A 21,853-nucleotide genomic window follows, 5' to 3' on the forward strand; every position below is an offset into this window, starting at 1 on the left:
AATTTGAAGCCCAAAAATTTGCATCCATTCATTATAAACGTACTCCATTCAGCTCTGGGGGGTTAATTAAGGTCTTCTGAAGCAAATCGATGATGTTTTGTAAGAAAAATATCCATATTCAACACGTTGTAAAGTAAAATATCTAGCTTCTGGCGGACCGCCATCCATATTCAACTAACGAAAAAAGTGTAACTGGCGTGACGATGACGTTGGACGTAGCGTAAGCGTTTTGAACTGCGAGAGGCATTACACTTTCTTTGTAAGTTGAATACGGAAGGTGGTCTGTTGTCTGTTTATAACATTTTAAATATGGAAATATTTCTTGCACAAACCCATTGATTCACTTCAGATGGCCTTTATTAACCCTCAAGTGAATTAGCCAGGACATTTTTTTATATAATTCCGATTGTATTTGTCTAAAAGAAGAATGTCATATACACCTAGGATGGCTTGAGGGTGAGTAAATCATGGGGTAACTTTCATTTTTGGGTGAACTAATAGCTTTTGCAATAAATAGCTCTAGAAAAGCTTTGATAAAATGTGGTATTGGACATGGAATATTTACCACTAAGTTTCTGGTGGTGATTTCCTGCCATGTACATTTAAACAATGGGGGTAAAATACTAATTAAGTTCTTATCCTGTCAATTATCACAGAAAATAATCTTTACTCTGTCAAAAAAGTAAAAATAAATAAATAAATAAATAACACCTATATGCCTGTTCATAATTCATAATTCCTTTAATTGTGAATACAGGTCAGAGTTCTGTGGACGTCCTCGTTAACTTTGTGGTGATAATTGAGGGAGGTCATGGAGACTCATGGGGACAGAGTTTCACCCGGCCTTTTATTGGTATAACATCATACATCCATCCATTCTCCAAACCAATTGTGTTCAAGTTTTTGACTTAAATTCACCAGGTTTTTACAAAATAATACTGCTTGGTTTTAAAGTGACTTCTGTGTGAGCTTACATCAGAGATGGGTAACTTTGGTCTGTCCTACAGACACCTAAATCAGCTAATCAATGTCTTCAGGATTACTATAAAGCCAAAGGCAGGTGAGTTTTGTTTAAATTTTTATCAGGGTTGGAGCTAAACTCTGCAGGACAGGGGCCCAAAAGTACCGAAATTACCCATCTCTGGATTACATCATGACACTAGTGACAGAGAACTATCACAATTTTGTGACCGCATCTTAAAGCTGCTGTCCGTAATTTTTTTTGGTTAAAAATACATTTTTGAGCGAGTATATAACCAGCCAGTGTTCAAAACGATCTCCTTACCTTAGCCCGTTTTTACAACGGTAAACTTGTAATAATGTGTTATAATTTGAGTGGTACTGGTGGATTTCTGTGGGAAATTTGAGCTTCCGCCGTTCGTCTTTGCATCATTACGTCATGTCTGTATACATAAAGAAGGAGTCCGGCTTGTAGTAGTAGTATCGCATGTGAGGATGCTGCAGGTGGCGGATCATTTATAGCCTTTTCTCTCAGCAGCTGGAATAATTAAACGTATAATTTTGATGGCGGATTGTAATCCAGAAAGGTCCAAAACAACAACCATCAGGGACAACTGGAGATTCACCTGTAGTCAAAAGCAAAAGATTAGACTGTACAGAAATTAAAATCTACAGATAACGGTAACACACACTAAATACACGTAGTCACGCAATGCTGATGTTGTTAACATTAACAATTTGAGAACAAAAATAATAATTTGCACAATTTGATGTGATATGAGCGAAGCGATCGTTAGATTTAATCACCATTGGTAGCGCGATTTATTGCTTTAATGCTTTTTTCTCAGTTGGTCAGAACAAAAGTGGCAGACATGTTACTTACTTGTCAGGATGACATTTTCCGGTGAAAATTCTTATTTTGGTCATACTTCCAAGACGTAGAATCTGTGATTCCGAAGTACAGTATCCACACCGGTGCGTCTCCTCCTTTTAAACATTAGATTCATCTGCCCTGAGAAACCATGCCGATGCACACCCAACGTAAAGACGATAATTCCACAAATAACTGCAACTGCAGGTTTCAAACAGAGATGGCGACAAAAAGGCAAAACTTACGGACTGCAGCTTTAAGTTAGAAAAAATGTTTTCTTGTTTGTCACAAAACATACATATAGAAGCCTAGTTCTGATACTTCTGTGATTGTTGATCAGGTCGGAATGCTACTTTGTTTGTCTCTGTGACCGGAGGAGATTCAGTCACAGTGACTGACGTGCTTCTAGTTGGAGCTTCAGGATCTGTTGTTGTTAATGGAACCGTCAAAGCAGTGGGTGCCACAGACTTCCTGGTGAACGTAGACAGAATCCCAGAGGGGGCATTTGTGGTCCAACTCAAAGGGCTGTTAAATGACTTGACTCAATCTTTGCCTAGTCGTTTCCAGAGACAGTCAGCCACCCAATATAAAGGATCTAGAATAACCATCACGGTAAGAAAGATTTAAGAAGATTTACAACAATTATTAAACAAACAAAAAAACACTCAAATTTACATCACAGATTGGAACAAAAAAAATCACAGCATGAGACAAACAACATACATTAACCATATCTGTTCCTCCACAGGCCCAATCGCAGAGCATTACACAGCCTGGAGTCCCATTCAGTCTCAACTTCACAGTGACCTCTAACACTACAGGAGGCAACTACACAATCCGAGCCAGGACTGACCTGGGCTTCAGCGTGTCTTTCCCTCGCTCTCTGAACCTTGTGGCAGGAGGAAGCGCTCAGGGAAGCGTCACACTGACTGCACCTTCCGATACCGAGTCCGGGACTGATGTCACACTCACTATTGAGGCAGAAGCTCCGGGATCCAACGACCTGAATTATGCCATAGTGCAACTCACCGTCTCCACAGCAAATGCTATTTTCAGTGGATTTTACTCGCTTTTCATGTCTTTCTTTCTCCTGGTTTTTGTTTCCCATTTTGTATGATTCCAAATATTTTAGCACAGCATGTACTGTAACATTGCATGTTGCTATCTTTTCTTGTCTTGATTTGTCAGGTGTAAAAGTGTAAATATTTAAGAATCAAGGTTAAGGTTTACTATTGAAATTTGACTCTCACTTTCTGTAGTAAAAAGGTGTTTTTGAGACTAGATTTTTGGGTAAACTGTGGTTTCAACAATAGCGTAGATTATAATCTTGATCTTGTTTGATCTTGTTTTAAAGTTTAATAAATACAAAGTTCATATCAGGGACAGCAGTATTGTGCAAGCTCAGGGCATTGTGTTAGTTTTCCTTATTATATTTGCTTCTACTCTCCTTCAGCCTCTCATTGGCTCAGGGACCTCACTGAACTCCTGTCACATGAGTGAGTTAATAATACATTTTGGGAGGACTGAATGAATAAAATGACATGTATGATTGTAATTTTTGAAGTTCTGGGAATGTTTGAAGCATTCCAAGCAAACTAATACATCAAGAAGATTCCTTGGAATGACATCAGGTTTTACGTTTGCAACATTATGCAATATTGTACTCATTGGTACAGATCATTAATACAATCAACAATGGGGGTTAGTAAGGAAATAAGCGTTCTTCCTTACTGAGTTTCTTTACGTCATTACGTCATGTCTGTATACATAAAGAAGGAGTCCGGCTTGTAGTAGTAGTATCGCATGTGAGGATGCTGCAGGTGGCGGATCATTTATAGCCTTTTCTCTCAGCAGCTGGAATAATTAAACGTATAATTTTGATGGCGGATTGTAATCCAGAAAGGTCCAAAACAACAACCATCAGGGACAACTGGAGATTCACCTGTAGTCAAAAGCAAAAGATTAGACTGTACAGAAATTAAAATCTAAAGATAACGGTAACACACACTAAATACACGTAGTCACGCAATGCTGATGTTGTTAACATTAACAATTTGAGAACAAAAATAATAATTTGCACAATTTGATGTGATATGAGCGAAGCGATCGTTAGATTTAATCACCATTGGTAGCGCGATTTATTGCTTTAATGCTTTTTTCTCAATTGGTCAGAACAAAAGTGGCAGACATGTTACTTACTGGCCAGGATGACATTTTCCAGTGAAAATTCTTATTTTGGTCATACTTCCAAGACATAGAATCTGTGATTCCGAAGTACAGTATCCACACCGACATGTTGTGATTTTTGAAGTTCTGGGAATGTTTGAAGCATTCCAAGCAAATTAATACATCAAGAAGATTCCTTGGAATGACATCAGGTTTTACGTTTGCAACATTATGCAATATTGTACTCATTGGTACAGATCATTAATACAATCAACAATGGGGGTTAGTAAGGAAATAAGCGTTCTTCCTTACTGAGTTTCTTAGTAACCCACACACCCTTACTGGAAGCATTTAAATTTAGCATCTCTAATTTTCATGACATATGTGTGACGCAGACATTCATCACTTGTATAAAGGGGACAGAGGCTGTGCATACATTACAGTATACGCACAAAATCTGTGAAAAGGTAATCAAAAAATTCTCTTGTTATTTACAAATTTTCTCTGATTGAGTAATATGTAATATCTTGTGAGGACATTTCCAGTTAAAGATATTCAAGTTAACTGTCTATTTTAAAAATATTTAGTTAAATGTGTCATCAAGATTTTCAAACTGAATTTCCACACAGCACCTATTATTGTGGGCAGTCATGGTTTCACTGGTTGTGGTGGCAGTACTTCTTCTCTGGGGGACCCTGTTTCAACCCCCCCAGGTGGCAGCATTCAAACCTCTTTTTCACGATGGCTCCGTCACCCATCGAGAAATCACTCAGATGGCCATCCTTCGCAAGACAGCAGAAGTGTGCCGGGACATAGCCACTGCCCAGGGACGAGACTTTACACTGGCTGTAAGAAAAGAACATGAGAGTGAACCAAACAAATTGTTCTTAGAACCAGGAAGATAAATTATTCACAAGTAAAAAGAGTCTGTGATTAAGAATCCTTGTAGAGACTTTCATAGTTTGTTTTACAACATAATTATTCATACCTCAAATGAGAATTTTGAAACTGCTGTTTTTTTTTTTTTTAAATGGCTAAGTCTCAAGTATTGCTACACAGAAATAGAAAACTGAAAAACAGAGGGGATTTGAGTTATATTTTTCATAATAATACTATCCTCCTCTTTCCACACCTCCAGATAAACAACAGACTGACTCCATCTGCAGTCCAACAAGCCTGCTCAACATCTCCTCATTCATCTTCTGCCCTCTCTTCACTGGGTTTTTATTCATCAATAGCAGAGATTTATCTAAGCAATGCAGCCATAGATGCAGTGTTTGCACTGAGTCCGGCGCATCACATCGATAATGAGGCTTTCGGTGAGGGCCGGTACCTCATCACTCGTGGCCTGGCTGCAGTAAAGGCCAGCGTGCAGCAGGGGAGCTTCATCTCTGCTCGTATCACACTGGGGGCTGTATGTCATACTCTACAGGTACGTTATGAATGGAGATTATAGTAGGGTGGTTTGTAATCTTTTTTTAAGATGGCTTTATACCAGTATTTATATTTGTGTTTTTTTTGTACATTTATGCATTTGGCAGACACTTTTATCCAAAGTGACTTGCATGCATATGTTATCAGTTCATGCATTCCCAGGGAATCGAACCCATGTTGTTTCTAGTACTATTTATATGGAGGTGCCGATTCACGCTTCTCTTATTTGATGTATTATTACCTCTTTAACCTTCCTTGTTTGTAGCTCTGGTAGTTACTAGTTGCGTTCCTCCAAGTGGTTGCTTTTTAATGTACCCTGGGTTTTGACCGTTCTGGAAAAACAGCTTTTTCCTATTTTGCACCTTGGTCATGATGGAATAATTTGCAAAAAGATTTACATTTGAACACACTTGTTTCTATTGATGAATTTAAGACAATCGGTTGTTTCTTGTAAAAGACCTCTTTGTTTAAATAAGTGTTGTAGCCCTATTATGTTGTTTTTTTAATTGCGAGTTTGCATGGCCGCTACCTTGGTCTCTCTTGTAAATGAGATAATCAATTTCAATGGGATTTCCAGGTAAAATATATATTTTTTAATTTTTTCAGTATTTTAAAATGGCTATTCTTGTAAAAAAAACAACAACAAAAAAACAACGCTTGTCTAGAATAATTCAAATCCCTCTAGTATATATTGTCCCCAAGAACAATTTTGGACACTTAGCCTAACTTGTTTGTTTGAATGAAAATTTTTTAATTGCATTGCATTGTTAAACCAAGTAATATCTGCAACATGATGCCAGAGCTTTCATAGAACTTTTGTGAACTAATTAGTTCTCAAGGTGATTTTTATGATTGAAGTTAATTCTGGTCAAGTCCATACTTACTTTAACCACCGCAAATGAATTATACATGTTACACTATGTTTGACAAGCACAGAGTGTATAAATAGCCTACTTTTAGGATTTTAGACAGGATTAGCCTATTTTTAATATTTGATTTGTAAATAACAATAAGGATAGTGATACTTGAAATGTCTGATCTTGTTGGCCCCTATGAGGAAAACAGCTTATAAATCATACTATTTGAAAATGTAAAAATGCTGAAAGTTTTCTATGATGGGTAGGTTTATATTAACGGGGGTCTACTGTTGCTACAGTGACGAACAATTTGTTGTTTATGTGGATATTTAAGAAAAAAAATCGTATATTCAGTTTAACAGCATTAGGTTCAAGAAGTTAAACTGTAACTGAACTGCGCAGTGAGCACATTTTGACGCTTGAATTATGTTCTAAATTATGAATGGGTCAAACGCTTTTGCACAATGGCCTGAATCCACTTGAATGAATTTGGACTGCTCTCTCACTGAATCACCTGAAACGATTTTTCAGTCAGTAAAATAAACAGACAGTATATTGAAAGAACAACAAGCGCTGTTTTTTAATTGTTTGAAACATGCGCTAAATGGATGTCTGACAATTTCGTTCCTTTTTGCAGTTTTCAGATTTAAAACATTTAAAACGTCTAGAGATAGAGTAGGCTTTACTCGTTCTGCGGCACTGATGCTCCGAAAGGTGTGTAATAGTTAGGCTATATGGTTATTTAACTTTATAGTGTTAAATAAAAAAATATTTTGTGCGTAGCCTACCGTCAGGTGAAATGCAGGCGTCCATGCATTCTCTGTCCATGCAATAAATGCACATCCTTCACTGAGCGCAGATTTCTAGTGTAGCCTATGTAGGCCTACTTGAACTTCTTAGGTAGCCTAATATCTATGTTTTAACCCATTTCAGAGGCGGCTAAAATCAGAATTTGAATGGACTGAATTAAGCTCTCTACTGACGTGCGATGAGATGCCTGCTGACTTACATGTATGCGCATGACTCACTGTCACACGCACAGTCTCACACAAAGAGAAATACGTTACTGCATAATAAATTTTTAACAAGCAGAATAATACAGCACCACAATGGAATTTTTTAGCTATGTCTTTTAACTATTATAGTATTTTGTAGGACAAAAACATAAACTTTAACTATTGGCTTTTACATCAAGTCAGCTTTCACTTTATAGGCTACTTTGCGCGAGGCCCTGTGCGGTCGGACACTTGGCACAGCCCTTGCGACGGTACTGTGTCTAAGACTAAAACATAGAAGCCCAAAATGCGTGTGTGTGTGTGTGCGTGCGTGCGTGCGTGCGTGCGTGCGTGCGTGTGTGTGTGTGTGTGTGTGTGTGTGTGTGTGTGTGTGTGTGTGTGTGTGTGTGAAATATGCAAACACTGTGTTGTTGGTCACAAGTGTATGTTTGTGTGCAGGATTTCTATAGCCACAGTAACTGGGTGGAACTGGGAAGCACTGCTCCTTTCAGCACTCTGATCAGACCTGACCTTCCTCTCAACAATCTAGCAGGTATGACAAAATACAATTAGCCTACCCTCATTCTACAATTTCTCAAGCGTTTAGAAACTAATTTCACATTCGTATCTTTTATCTGTATGTACAGACCGCATCACACCAACATGCAAAAACTGCATTGGGCAAGACTGTAGGGATAACATTCTCCCAGAAATATTGCTGAATAAGAAACTAACCTCAGGATATTTCAGCACTCTCTCCTTCATAAAACCTGCAGGTAAGGAAGCTTAGCATCCCATGTGTAGTGTTGATCCGCCTTTCAATTATAACTCCTGTATATCGTCACAGTCCACAGGATGTTTGAATTTGGGACCATAAGTCTATATGCTGACATCCTTTTCTTTCAGGCAAGTGTAGCCATGGCGGCTCAATTGACCTGACCAGTTATAGAGACCCCACTGGAGGCATCAATAAGGATGAAATCAGCTCAAGTCATGGCTTCCTTCACCAGCGTGCTGCTGACATGGCCATCAACGCTACTATGGAACTGCTGCAAGACATCCGACTGGCCACAGGCAACAAAGGCTTTCTTCGGTACATGGACATTCCTTTTATACCACAAATAGTTTTGGGCTCTTCTGTAAAAAGAGAAATGATTAAGCATTCAAGTCTTTCTGGAAAGTTCATATTTATGAGTTGGAAGTCGTAATTATGAGGTCAGGTGCGTCACTTTGGTCAAAGTACACTCTAAAAAAAATGCTGGGTTAAAAACAACCCAAGTTGGGTTGAATATGGACAAACTCAGCAATTGGGTTGTTTTAACCCAGTGAATGGGTTGTTTTATCCCAACAATTGGGTTGTTTTAAGCAAACATTAACCCAACCGCTGGGTTAAAACAACCCAGTTGCTCGGTTTGTCCATATTCATCCCAACTTGGGTTGTTTTTAACCCAGCATTTTTTTAGAGTGTAACATGGCGATGTAGCCTACCAGATTTAACTCTACTTATATCTACTTATACGTCCTATATTTGATCTTACGATCCTTCCACAAAAAAATTTGCGTACGCCTCTCTTCCAGATGTGAAATCTATAAATCGCAAATGATCTTGAAATTTCGACCAGGTGAATGGTTTCAGATCTCTGCCTTGTAAATGCCCCCTAATTAATTTCATAATGCCAGTCAACGTTTAAATCCTTTACTTGAAAATGGCAAGCTGCAAGAATTGCTTAGATTACCAAATACCTGCAGTACTCCAACACTCTGCCAAAAGGAAAAGTGCGTACGTCTGCTTAGAACCTGATGTGGCTCTGAGCACTTTTACACATCAAAGACCGCTTTTACACTCTAAAAAATGCTGGGTAAAAATAACACACTTTTTTATAGGGGTAAATTCTGGTAACCTGGCTCCGCCCTCCTACGTACTTCCATTCAATTTTCATTTTCCTTCAGTACTCCATCTGGGACTGCGGTATATTCTTAGGTTTTCTCCGAACAAATTTTTACCCGTCCAATCAGCGAACAGAGGGAGTGGCTGAGAGCGATGACGTTGATGTCGTGCGCTAGTTTGAGTTGTAGTTCAGTAATGGCGGCGGAGAAAGATGCGAGCGAAGCCATTCATTCCATTGTGGCACCGCTGCCGAAAATCCAGAAGTTAAAGCCGGAGCAAGAACAATCTTTGCTGAATTCTGTTGGTGGCCATGATGTTGTGGCCCTCCTCCCCACGGGGTTCGGGAAAAGTTCGATTTTCCAGCTCACTCCGTTAGTGGTGAAGGAGTTGGCTGAAGCCCCGGTAAGTTAATTGTTCGCGTGCGGTCGTAAGGCATTGTCATCATTTACAGGGGCTAGTCAGTGATTTTATTGCCGTCCGTCTCCCACCACCCGTGTAAAAATCCCTGGCCGAATGATCTACTGCTTTAGATAAAAAGGTTGTGTGGTCATTTAATTGCTGTCCGAATCCACATCTCTGAGTTTTCAAGAATATATCACTTCAAAATTCATATCCTTTTTGACGACTGCAGAACACTGTACGGTTGCGCTTCGCTGTCATTTGGATGCATTTCTAGACATCTATTTCTTCAAATGCTGGCAAGTTCAAGAGCAATATATTTCATCACCGCTCAAAAAATAAAAGGAAGAAAAGCACGTAAACATTTGAATTGGGCCGTTATTTACGGCAGCATTTATTCTTATCATACCAAGCATATGACATTTTATTTACAGCAATCATGTTACGGACCACGTGAGCAGCGCGTTCCCGATCCCAAAACTCTCCCCTCCACTGTGAATAAATCACAATCCGAATGCACGAGTTTTAGGTTTTATCACTGAGGTAGCTGCACAATCTGCAGTTATTTTGTCTATGATTTTTACGGACTTCCATGTGAGAAACAGAGGGGAACGGCGCATGACATACGTCACGACCAAACGTTAGCGATTGGTTATGGCAGATCCAGAGAGGCTCTGGGCAGATGCAACAGTTTTAAACTTCAACAGAGTACCCGCCTTTAAGGAAGTAAACGCTTGTCAATGGAGAGTGGCCAGACTCTCTGTACAAATGAAATGTACGAGAGTCTGGTAAGACCAGGCTAGAATTCTGGTTGATTGATACACAAAATACTTTAGTTATAGAGTCAGAAAACTGTACTGCTTTCAGGTTTAGCCATTTGTATTTGTTTTTTTTTCTTTTCCTCAGATTGATGGGCCTCAGTCAGACTTCAGTTCTGGCTTTTGTGATTGACACCACGGGCAGTATGTCTAATGACATCGCAGAGGCCAAGAGAGTGTCCTTCAGTATCATAGACAGCAGGAGAGGCACACCGGAAGAACCTTCAGAATACATTCTAGTCCCATTTAATGATCCAGGTAGTCATATTGTGTATGGCAGTGCCTCAAAACATTGTGTTGATTGAAAAAATAATCAACAGGGAAATAAATAACAAATTATGAAATTTGAGATTTCATATGCTATAGACTACTCATTTTTATGACCGCTTATACAGTATGCACTCACTGTCCCATTGCGACACCAGTGATGACACTCACTGAGCTCCTTAAGCGTGGCGTGGTAATGCTGTGATTGGCTGATCACGCTGTCAACACGAATGCCTGCCCGCTATGTGTGTGCGCAAATGAGCCTGAATGCAACAAACATTCATTGAGGCATTTGTATCAAGTAAAAATCGATGGAATAATTAAACTATTCACCCATTTGGAATATGTATATATTATTCAATTTAAATTATGTAAAACATTATTGTTGCAGTGTTGTTGCAGAACTGTAGTGTTCTGTGTTTGTGCCATACAGATTTTGGACCTCTGATAAGGACTGAGGATGCAAATATTTTCAAAGCGAGAATCAATTCCCTTACAGCATCAGGTGGAGGAGACACTCCAGAGATGTGCCTGTCAGGACTGCTGGTGCGTGTGTGTGTGTGTGTGTGTGTGTGTGCTGTGTTTACATATATGTCTTTTGGACAGTTTTGTAAACCTTTATTTAAACTGAGAAAAACATTCCTATTCACACTGATACCGTATAGAAGATTATATTACTGAAATAATCATTGTGAATATCTCAGCTGGGTTGAGCTTTAGGTTTTTGGGTTAAGATAAAGCCAGACTGAGAAATTTTAATAATCTTGAGGTCCTCTTATCTTATTTCCTCATGGTTCTCCAGTTGGCACTAGCAGGTGCTCCTCCATCATCAGACATTTTTGTTTTCACTGATGCTTCAGCAAAGGACTCAGAATTAAAAAGCACCATTCAGGCCATGATAGAACGCACCAAGTCAAGAGTGAGTGCCTGCAGATCACTTCTGTTCTGTATACACATGTATACATCATTGCTGTTAATTTAATGTGTTGTTGAATTGAAATTAACTGACATTTTTTCTGCATTTCTCTCTGCTCTCTGCAATTTCTCCCTGCCATACAGGTCACTTTCATGTTGACTAACCCCTTCTCATTCCGTAAAAGACGGGATGTGCCACAATCTCAACAGTTTAATTCCAGATCAATTCCTCTGTCAGACATACAGCTGTACAGGGACCTGGCTCATATTTCTGGTGGACAGACCATAGAGGTCACAAGGGCTATGCTGTCTCAGGCCACTGCAGTCATTACGGATGCATCTACCTCAGCCCTGGTACGTTCTGACAATGACTTAAAGAGAAAGCTCAAAAAGTAAAATCAGCCTTTTTTTAGAAAAAAAAAATATTAAATTCATTATTTTCCTCAAAACTCTACAAACAATACCCCATAATGACAATGTGAAAGAAGTTTGTTTGAAATCTTTGCAAATTTATATGTATATAAAAAAAGTACGTAAGTATTCACAGCATTTGCCATGACACTCAAAATGGAGCTCAGTTGCATCCTGTTTCCATTGATCATTCTGGAGATGTTTCTACAACTTGATTGGAGTCCACCTGTGGTAAATTCAGTTGATTGGACATGATTTGGAAAGGCACAAACCTGTCTATATAAGGTCCCACAGTTAACAGTGCATGTCAGAGCACAAACCAAGCCATGAAGTCCAAGACAATTGTCTCCAAAACAGAATTGTATCAAGGCACAGATATGGGGAAGGGTACAGAAAAATTTCTGTGGCCTCCATCATCCGTAAATGGAAGAAGTTTGGAACCACCAGGACTCTTCCTAGAGCTGGCCGCCCGGCCAAACTGAGCCCTCGGAGGAGAAGGGTCTTAGTCAGGGAGGTGACCAAGAACCCGATGGTCACTCTGACAGGGCTCCAGCGTTTCTCTGTGGAGAGAGGCAGGCACATGCAGAGGCGAGGGCTTTGGGGGCTCGAGCCCCCGCCCTTTTTGAAAATTAATCAAAAGTGCCCCTCTCAACAATCATCAATAATATTTTGGTCAATAAAACAGAATTTGAATCAAAATTAATATAACAATGTGTACAAAACAGCAACAAAGCGCTCAAAAGTCGGAAAATTTCCATTTAATTTTTACGTATCTGTCAGTCTGAAATGTGGTTGCCATAATGCGCTGCTATGGGTGGCGTGTGTCTTGCTTGACTGCTTATTCTGACACTGCCTCCTCTATATCCTCCAAAAAAATTTTTACAAAAATAAAACATTGCAAATATTAAAAAATGTTACATTAAAAAGTATAAAAATCACTAGTTTTTATAAAGTAACACTGTTCAACAGCGACACCCGCAGGTAAAGTTACAGCGGGTTGCCAGAGCCCATTGACTTTCGACAGACCCGCCAAAGTCGTGCTATGATTGGATATGATCGGTTATGATTGGATATGATTGGCGATAAATCCCGCCTCTTGATTTCATGCGCATTCTTGAATCAGCCTGAATGAAAGACTCATTAAAAAGTAAGTAAACAACTTGTGTTTATTTAACCAGGAAAATGAAGTGTAGAGACATATGGCCTGAATGGCAAGTGTCATGTCTGGAGGAAACCAGACACCGCTCATAACATGGCAAATACCTTCCCTACAGTGAAGCATGGTGGTGGCAGCATCATGCTGTGGGGATGTTTTTCAGCAGCAGGAACCAGTCAGGATCGAGGGAAAGATGAATGTGCAGAGACATCCTTGATGAAAACCTGCTCCAGAGCGCTCTGGACCTCAGACTGGGGCGAAGGTTCATCTTCCAACAGAATAACGACCTTAAGCACACAGCCAAGATAACAAAGGGGTCGCTATGGGACAACTCTGTAAATGTCCAGAGCCCAGACTTGAACCTGATTGAACATCTCTGGAGAGATCTGAAAATGGCTGTGCACCGACACTCCCCATTCATCCTGATGGAGCTTGAGAGGTCCTGCAAAGAAGAATGGGAGAAACTGCCCAAAATAGGCACAAAAAGACTTGAGGCTGTAATTGGTGCTAAAGCACCGAATGTTTTTTTAAACGTTTTTTTATTTTTAATAAATTTGCCAAGATTTCAAACAAACGTCTTTCACATTGCCATTATGGGGTATTGTTTGTAGAATTTTGAGGAACATAATGAATTTAATTAATTTTGGAATAAGGCTGTAACATAACAAAGTGTGGAAAAAGTGAAGCACTTTGAATAGTTTCCGGATGCACTGTATTTTTTTTTGTTTCAATTTGGAATTTTGCTGTGAAACACTGCAACATTGAAAACATCTCTATGTGTTTCTTGAAGGTGACTATTCTTCAGGTCGTGAGAAGTCCAGCCATTGCAGGAAACTTTTCTTTTGTGTTGGATCCGTCTCTGTCCAATGTGACTGTGTATGTCACTGGAGACTCTCCAGTCTTTACCCTCTACAGCCCTACAGGTGAGCCAACACAACTTGGACATTGTGTGTTGATATGAGGGTTTTATTTTCTCCAATACAAAAATCCAGATGCCAAAATCAATGTTAAAAATAAGCTATGCTTCTCCTGCCTTTCAGGTGTGTCTCAGTCAAGTTCAGTTGCAAATGGTCCTCTGGGTAGCATCCTGACTGTAGGGAATTTAAGGAGAATAAAACTAAACTCTTACAACCAGACAGGGATGCAATGGATGATCAGCATTGACTCTACAAGCTTCTACAGCCTTAAAGTCACTGGTAAGGTTTTTTTTTATCTGCCAGATATGTAAACCTCATTGCGTTATTTTTAATCAAATGTATTATTATTATCATTGCATTTATTTTTAATCTTGATCTTAGTTTTACAAACATTCATACAAACATTGATTTCAATGAGAAACCTTTGGCGTCACACACAGACGTGTTCGGCATGGGAATGTTATCGTCACGGTGAAATTATATATTGGGTTATGATTTTGCCATTATGACATGTTGGAGTGTGATTCAGCCAATTTAATAAATAATTGCATTTACATTTATTTATTTACGTTATTTAGACACGTTTGAACATAACCCAACCCCATCCCATCCCTAAACCTACCCATTTGTTTATTATATGATATAAAACACAGATATAACAGGCAGATACGACTGCATGCACAATTTATTCAAAAAGTACAAATATTCCAAGTGTTCCGAGGCCAAACGATTGATTTGTGTGAAAAAAATCCCAAAAAGCGGTCAGCATTTCCATTCACCGAAGATCATGCACACATTCAAATTTAAAAAATTCCCGCCCGAAGAAACGTTACATCAGATTTCATAGTGAAATTGCATTGGCTCTCGGATGTCGTAGCGTCTTCATTGTGACGTGGAAGGCACTTGACCATGCTTCAGATTTTGACGCCTTGGGAGTGAGAATGGGTTGTTTTGAAAAGCAAATCAGTCAAATGTTTTCATTTGGAAGATTGCAATAATGTTGTATCTTGCAAAAGTTGTGCTACATTCACTATGTTTTAACTGTTACTGCAGGTCAGAGTTCTGTGAACTTTCTCTTTAACTTTGTGGATCAGTTAGAGGGAGGTGACTTCACACCGAAAGCCAATCGTCCATTCATCGGTATGATGCTATCTTTTTTTCCCATATTTCTTCTTGATTATTCCTAGACAGTTGATCATTTCTTTTGACACTACAATAAAAAAGAAAAGATTTTCGGTAAGATTTTTAAAGTGTTTTTGAAAGAAGTCTCTTATTCCCACCAAGGCTTTTATTTTATAAAATATACCGTAGAAACAGTAATATTGTGAAATATGATTACAATAACTTTTTTCTATTTTAAAATAATTTAAAATGTAATTTATTCCTGTGATAGTAAAGCTGAATTGTCACATGATCCTTCAGGAATCTTTCTAATATGCCGAGTTGGTTCTTAAGAAACATTTCTTGTTATCGATGTTAAAAGGATAGTTCACCCAATATTGAAAATTAGCCCATGATTTACTCTCCCTCAAGTCATCCTAGGTGTATATGACATTCTTCTTTCAGACGAATCAAATCTGAGTAATATTAAAAAAGTTAAATCCAAGCTTTATAATAGCAGTAATAGTTGCTCTGTTTTTGATGTCCATAAAAAATGCACCTGTCGGTCGAATAACGCGCTCCACACGGCTCTGGGGTGTTAATAAAGGCCTTCTGAAGCGAATCGAAGCATTTGTGTAAGAAAAATATCCATATTTAAAACTTTATCAAGTAAAGTTCCAGCCGACCACCTTCATTGGAAAAGTGTTGAAAGTGCCTTCTCGCAATTCAAGATGCGTACACGACGTCTGACAATCGTACCTGGTACCATTAGCATTTGATCGGCAGGGGCACTTTCAACACTTTTTTCATAAATTGAACACGGAAGGCGGTCGGCCGAAACTTTACTTTATAAAGTTTTAAATATGGATATTTTTCTTACAAAAAATGGATCGATTCGCTTCAGAAGTCCTTTATTAACACCCCGGAGCCGTGTGGAGCATGTAATTTGACGGACAGATGCATTTCTTATGGACTTCAAAAACAGAGCAACAATTACTGCTATTCTAATGCTTGGAAGAGTCAGGACTTTTTTAATATAACTATAATTATTCGTCTGAAAGAAGATTGTCATATACACCTCGGATGACTTGAGGGTGAGTAAATCATGGCCTAATTTTCATTTTTGGGTGAACTATCCCTTTAAAAACAGTTATTCTTTTATGAGATCATTATTAATGTGTCACTTTTAATTAATTTATTCTGTCCTTGCTGGATACAAGTATTAGTTTTTTAAACAATCTTACTGACACCAAAGTTTTGAACAGGATTGTTTAAACATAACTGAATTTTTTTTAAAATCTAATTGCTGATCAGGTCGGAATGCTACTTTGTTTGTCTCTGTGACCGGAGGAGATTCAGTCACAGTGACTGACGTGCTTCTAGTTGGAGCTTCAGGATCTGTTGTTGTTAATGGAACCGTCAAAGCAGTGGGTGCCACAGACTTCCTGGTGAACGTAGACAGAATCCCAGAGGGGGCATTTGTGGTCCAACTCAAAGGGCTGTTGAATGACTCGACTCAATCTTTGCCTAGTCCATTCCAGAGACAGTCACCCACACAGCAAATAGGCTCTAGAGTTACCATCACAGTGAGTAATCAAAATTACTTAGGGGATAGTTCAGCAAAAAATCTTTGACCCATGACTTTTATATAAGTTTAGTATAACCAGCACGGAATATTCAAATAAATATATATATATATATATGCGAAATACATTGACAATATTTCTAACCATATTAACTATGTCCCTTGCAGGCCCAACCAAATAGCAATATAGAGCCTGGAATTCCCTTTGATCTCAACTTTACATTGGCTCAACTTTCTCAACTTTACAATAATGATACAGGGAGCAACTACACTATCCGAGCCCGGACTGACCGTGGCTTCGACGTGTCTTTCCCCAGCTCTCTGAAAGTGGGGACAGAGGGCAGAGCTCAGGGAACTGTAACACTGACCACACCCTCCGACATAAAGTCAGGGACAGATGTTACTCTCACTATTGAAGCGGAAGATCCAGGCTCCGGTGACTCGAATTACGTGGCACTGCGGTTCAGCGTTATGACTAAGGTAGCTGTTATGAAAGCAGCAAAAGTAGACATGATTGATAATTACCATCAGTTTGACTTTTGTTGCATTTTCATTATACTGTAACTGATCTCCTTTGAAGAGAATAGCTTTCTTCGTGACTCATTGTTTTGGATGCAAACAGTATTAGCAGTTGATCCTTTCATTGACTCTGATTAACTTCAATTATAATTTTTTTGTATTTTCTTTGGCAGGTCACTGATATTTCAAGCCCTGTCTGTCAGGTAGTGAGCATCAAAGCGGACTGTCCTGGGGAATGCAGTAATGCATCATGGGAACTCTCCGCCAACTTGACGGATGGTAACGGTACAGGCATATCCAGTGTGTCTTTCAACCGTGGGAACGGCTCTCTCAGCACAAGCATTGTGATAAGTGAGGATGGCTCAAATGTGACTGTGGCGTCTTACAATGCTTCCTGTTGTTCTCAGGAAGTAGAGCTGGTAGTTGTGGACAGGGTGGGAAATGTGGGCACATGTTTCACTTCTATAAAGAGTCCCTCTGTAACTCCAACCACGATCATAACCACACCAACCACGATCATAACCACACCAACCACGATCATAACCACACCAACCACGATCATAACCACACCAACCACGATCATAACCACACCAACCACGATCATAACCACACCCAATAGAGGCTACTTTGTGTCTTTCTCAATGTCTGTTTTGCTCTGCAACCTAATTGTTGTTTTTTATGTGAATATGAGAAACGTTAGTTGAGTAGAAACTTCAATTATATTATGAGATAAGAAAAACATGCCTCCGATGTAGATTTACATTAATCGATGTCTACATCATGTGAAAATGCTTAGATTTAGGAGAGCATGGTTGTATTATAAATTCTTACAAAATATTGAAAATATGTGCAATAATCATTGAAAATGTATTATAGAAAACATTTATTATAGCCTCTCCTGATTGTTTAAAAATATTATTCTTAGAAAAAATAAAAAAATGTAATTGTCTTCGCTCCCCTTCTTATATGATGTAGTAAATTATGAGGTTGCAGAAATAATTAATCTTTATATAAAATAAATTGGTAGGGCCCAACCTGCACTTTGAAGCAGCGTTACATCCTGTCCGTTCCTCCCAAATAAATGTTCCAAAGAGAATTAGGGTAACACTTTAGAATACTGTTCCGTCATTAATGAATACAGGAACAAATGAGTAATGCATTATTAACATGTTTTTCACTTTAGAATACTGATCCAAATAATTAGTAATTCATTATGAAGGATTTGGTAATACTTGAGTCATTACTACTGGGTTACTATGAACTTCACTTTAGAATAAATTGTATTTAATGCATTATTCACATTTATTATGAACCTGTATATAGTAGTAAAATAGTAGTTATTGCATTACTCATTTCTCTTATGCTTATTACTCATTTGTTCCTGTGTACTTGTTCCTAAGAGTTACAGAGGATTAAAATGTTTAGAGTGATATGCTTAAAAAGAATGCAGAAACCAATATGCTGGTCTGAAAAACATTTAATGTAACATCGGTATTCAAACTACAATATTACAGACGTTTGGTTTAAAAATAAACATTGTATATATAATTATAATCTGGTTACCCCATTTATTTAATCTTGTTTGGTTTGTGTATCTGGCTCTCAATCAATGGGCTCTGTTGGCATTTTGGAGCTTTAGTAAAAAACATTGCTGCCATCTAGTGTTCATTACAGGAACGAGTATATTAGGGAAAATATTATATTGCTAGATTTAGGATTATGTACAGTCCAATAAAACAGTTAAGTATCTGTTGGGATATTTAATTACAGCTATATTTTTGACAACGAAGTTCAATGATGAAGTGAACAGAAATTACTGTCATGTTTTGGCAAACTTGCAATTGGCGTTACACATCCTGATGCGATCTTTGATTGACTTAAATATATGCAACTAACATTTAACAGCTATTTTTAGTGAATGACGACTTGAAAATTTTAGTTCCAGGCTCTCTGAATGTATTAACTCTGTTGTCCCTTTAAAAACAAAGACTGTCTCTGAGACCATTAAAGCCCCATAGAGAAATAGTAGGCCTATCCATTGTAAAATTAAGAAGAGACTCCGGGAGGGCAGAGGCAATGGAAGTGCACAAAGCTTACAGTTCATCATGATACCTATAAGACTCATCTGAAAATGTTAAATAACGCAAAGAGGTCTACCAGAAAAGCTTATTTTTCAAGTTTAATTGACTTGTCCTACTTGTAATGTCTCCAACTCGCCAGCAATGTAATCTTTTCTCCTTCTCAGCTGTCAGCCCCTGTACACTTACACAGGCCATATCACATATGAATTCCTCTAGACCCATTACCCACTAAATTTCTCAAAATAGTTATGAATGGCTTATTACCAGATATCCTGAATATCGTCAATCAGTCTCTACAGCAATGAGTTTTTACACATATTTTTAAAATTGCAATTGTTAGGTCCCTGCTGAAGAAACGTAATCTTGATTATTCTGTGCTCAGTAACTACAGACCAGTCTCTAATCTTCCACTTCTTGTAAAATAATTGCAAAAATTGTATCCATATATACATCTCGATAACTATCTCAATGCCTATACACTAAATTAAACATTTGATCTGGCTTCCAAGCAAACCACAGTACAGAAACAGCCTTGATGAAGGTTTTAAATGATCTGCAAGTTATTTTGGACTCAGGAAACTTGGCAATCCTTGTTCTTTTAGATCTGAGTGCGGCTTTTGACACCGTTGATCATGAGATTTTACTCGACCGACTTCAGAGCTGGGAGGTCTATGAGGTTTTACTGGTTCAGATTCTACTTAAGCAGCAGGGAATAATATGTTCCACTGGGTACTATGTTACTCTGTTACACCTCCAGGCATTTTTTTTGTGGTGTTACTCAAGGCTCAATCTTAGGTCCTCTATTATTTAACCTTTACATGCTTTCAGTTCCATAAATTATTTCCTTTCACCATATTTCACTTGCACCAGATGCCCACAATTCAACTTCCACCCTACTGGACTGCATAGAAAGCATAGAATCGTGGATGTCACATGACTTTCTACAGCTAAACAAGGATAAGACAGAGGTACTTGTTATCGGAAATGATGCATGGGGAACATCTGTTGCTCCATATCTTGACTCTCTATCACTAAAAGCCAGTAAACAGTTCAATAACTTAAGAATCATGTTTGACAGTGACCTCTTTAATATATATATATATATATATATATATATATATATATATATATATTAGCATTGTAACTAAAACAGCATTTTATCGCTGTTTTATGATATTTTCTCCCCTTCTGACAACGAGAAACTTATTAAACACGGCTAAAATTTGCGAGTCAGCATTTTGGTCCCAAGCTATGGAACTCTCTTGCTGACAACCTATGAACAATCGACTCACTATGCACTTAGAAAAAAGTATCTCAAAACACATTTGTTCACTAGGACCTTTGCTTTTATTTATTTTATTGTATTTTTTTTATTCCTATTATGTGTATGCATGTTTTTTTCTTCTCAGTGAATGCACATATGTATTTCTCTTCTGTAAAGCACTTTGTTTTTAAAAGGTGCTATAAATAAAGCTTTACTTACAATATCCATATATTCCTCCCCACACAATTCTCTCACATGACTCCAGAAAACTTGAATATAGCTCACAAATAATATGGCTGTACTTTTGCTTAACATGTTTTGTAGATTTAGTTTTTACTTTATTTAGAATCAAGCAGTAAATTGTGGGGTGGGGGTACTTACACACGCACCTTTGCTTGTGATGTGTTCTTCCAGATGGTTGCTAGTTGATTTGCAGCAATGGCGGTTTTATTAGATCAGATTAAAGGACGATTTTATTTAACTAATGGACGAAGTGCTGAGGGACTAGATGATCCCATTTAGAAGGAAACCCCTTGGGACAGGGCAGTCTGTGTGTTTGTTCCATCTCTTCTCCTCTGCAGCCCAGCCCAAACAAACCTCCGTCCTCCACCCCCATTTTTTCTCCCTCACATTTCTCACGGCGAGGTTGTCTCAACCCTGAAGATGAGTAATGGCAGTGTCATAGTGACACCTCTCCATTCATCATAATCAGAAGATAACACGAAAGAAGCACCGCGCAAAAGAGAAAGATACAAAGAGAAGGAGAGTGATTCATTGCGGTAAGATGTTAAACAGTGCTCTTTAGCATATGTGGCTTTAATTAGGATAGTGAGACACCCGCCCCCTGTCTCTCCCTTAATTTACATCTTTAACTAACAACTCTTCTCCTGGATTGTATTTAAACAAGCAACAAGGTATATTTTATATCTCCCATTTAGTTTATCTTTAGGCCTATTTAGCCTGCTTTCAGACTTTAATCAGAGTAGGCGGCAGTTTAAATTGTTCGCTAATGGAAAATTAACCATGGTTTTATTATTGTAAAAGTGTAGTAACTATGTTTTTTTTCTTTGGCTAATTGATTACCATTTGTATAACCACAGTTTTACCACAAATACCATGGTTAAACTAGTAGCAAACCCATGGTTTAACAACGATCAGGCATTACATTGTGAAATGAAGTGAAGCGTGATCAAGTATGGTGACCCATACTTGGAATTTGTGCTCTGCATTTAACCCATCTAAGTGCACA

The 21,853-nt window shown here is 38.3% G+C and overlaps 1 protein-coding gene across 1 annotated transcript in view; it reads left to right on the forward strand.

Annotated features, from left to right (window-relative positions):
- Positions 1-19,556, forward strand: part of vwa10.2 (von Willebrand factor A domain containing 10, tandem duplicate 2) — a gene marked incomplete at both ends in the record, with an annotated part of 39,240 nt that extends 19,684 nt beyond the window's left edge. Inside the window, 19 exons of the mRNA XM_079813216.1 lie at positions 758-853; positions 2,172-2,443; positions 2,580-2,924; positions 4,711-4,845; positions 5,136-5,429; positions 7,743-7,836; positions 7,931-8,059; positions 8,190-8,376; positions 10,477-10,646; positions 11,089-11,201; positions 11,458-11,574; positions 11,715-11,924; positions 13,928-14,060; positions 14,178-14,333; positions 15,108-15,194; positions 16,470-16,741; positions 16,909-17,220; positions 17,433-17,902; positions 19,505-19,556. Coding sequence (XP_079669342.1) covers positions 758-853; positions 2,172-2,443; positions 2,580-2,924; positions 4,711-4,845; positions 5,136-5,429; positions 7,743-7,836; positions 7,931-8,059; positions 8,190-8,376; positions 10,477-10,646; positions 11,089-11,201; positions 11,458-11,574; positions 11,715-11,924; positions 13,928-14,060; positions 14,178-14,333; positions 15,108-15,194; positions 16,470-16,741; positions 16,909-17,220; positions 17,433-17,902; positions 19,505-19,556 — 3,644 coding nt within the window. The remainder of the gene's footprint in view (positions 1-757; positions 854-2,171; positions 2,444-2,579; positions 2,925-4,710; positions 4,846-5,135; positions 5,430-7,742; positions 7,837-7,930; positions 8,060-8,189; positions 8,377-10,476; positions 10,647-11,088; positions 11,202-11,457; positions 11,575-11,714; positions 11,925-13,927; positions 14,061-14,177; positions 14,334-15,107; positions 15,195-16,469; positions 16,742-16,908; positions 17,221-17,432; positions 17,903-19,504) is intronic.
- Between the last annotated feature and the right edge of the window lie 2,297 nt (positions 19,557-21,853).

This window comes from Gobio gobio, assembly GCF_949357685.1.
Source record: "Gobio gobio genome assembly, chromosome: 3".
In the NCBI taxonomy this organism is placed as follows: Eukaryota; Metazoa; Chordata; class Actinopteri; order Cypriniformes; family Gobionidae; genus Gobio; species Gobio gobio.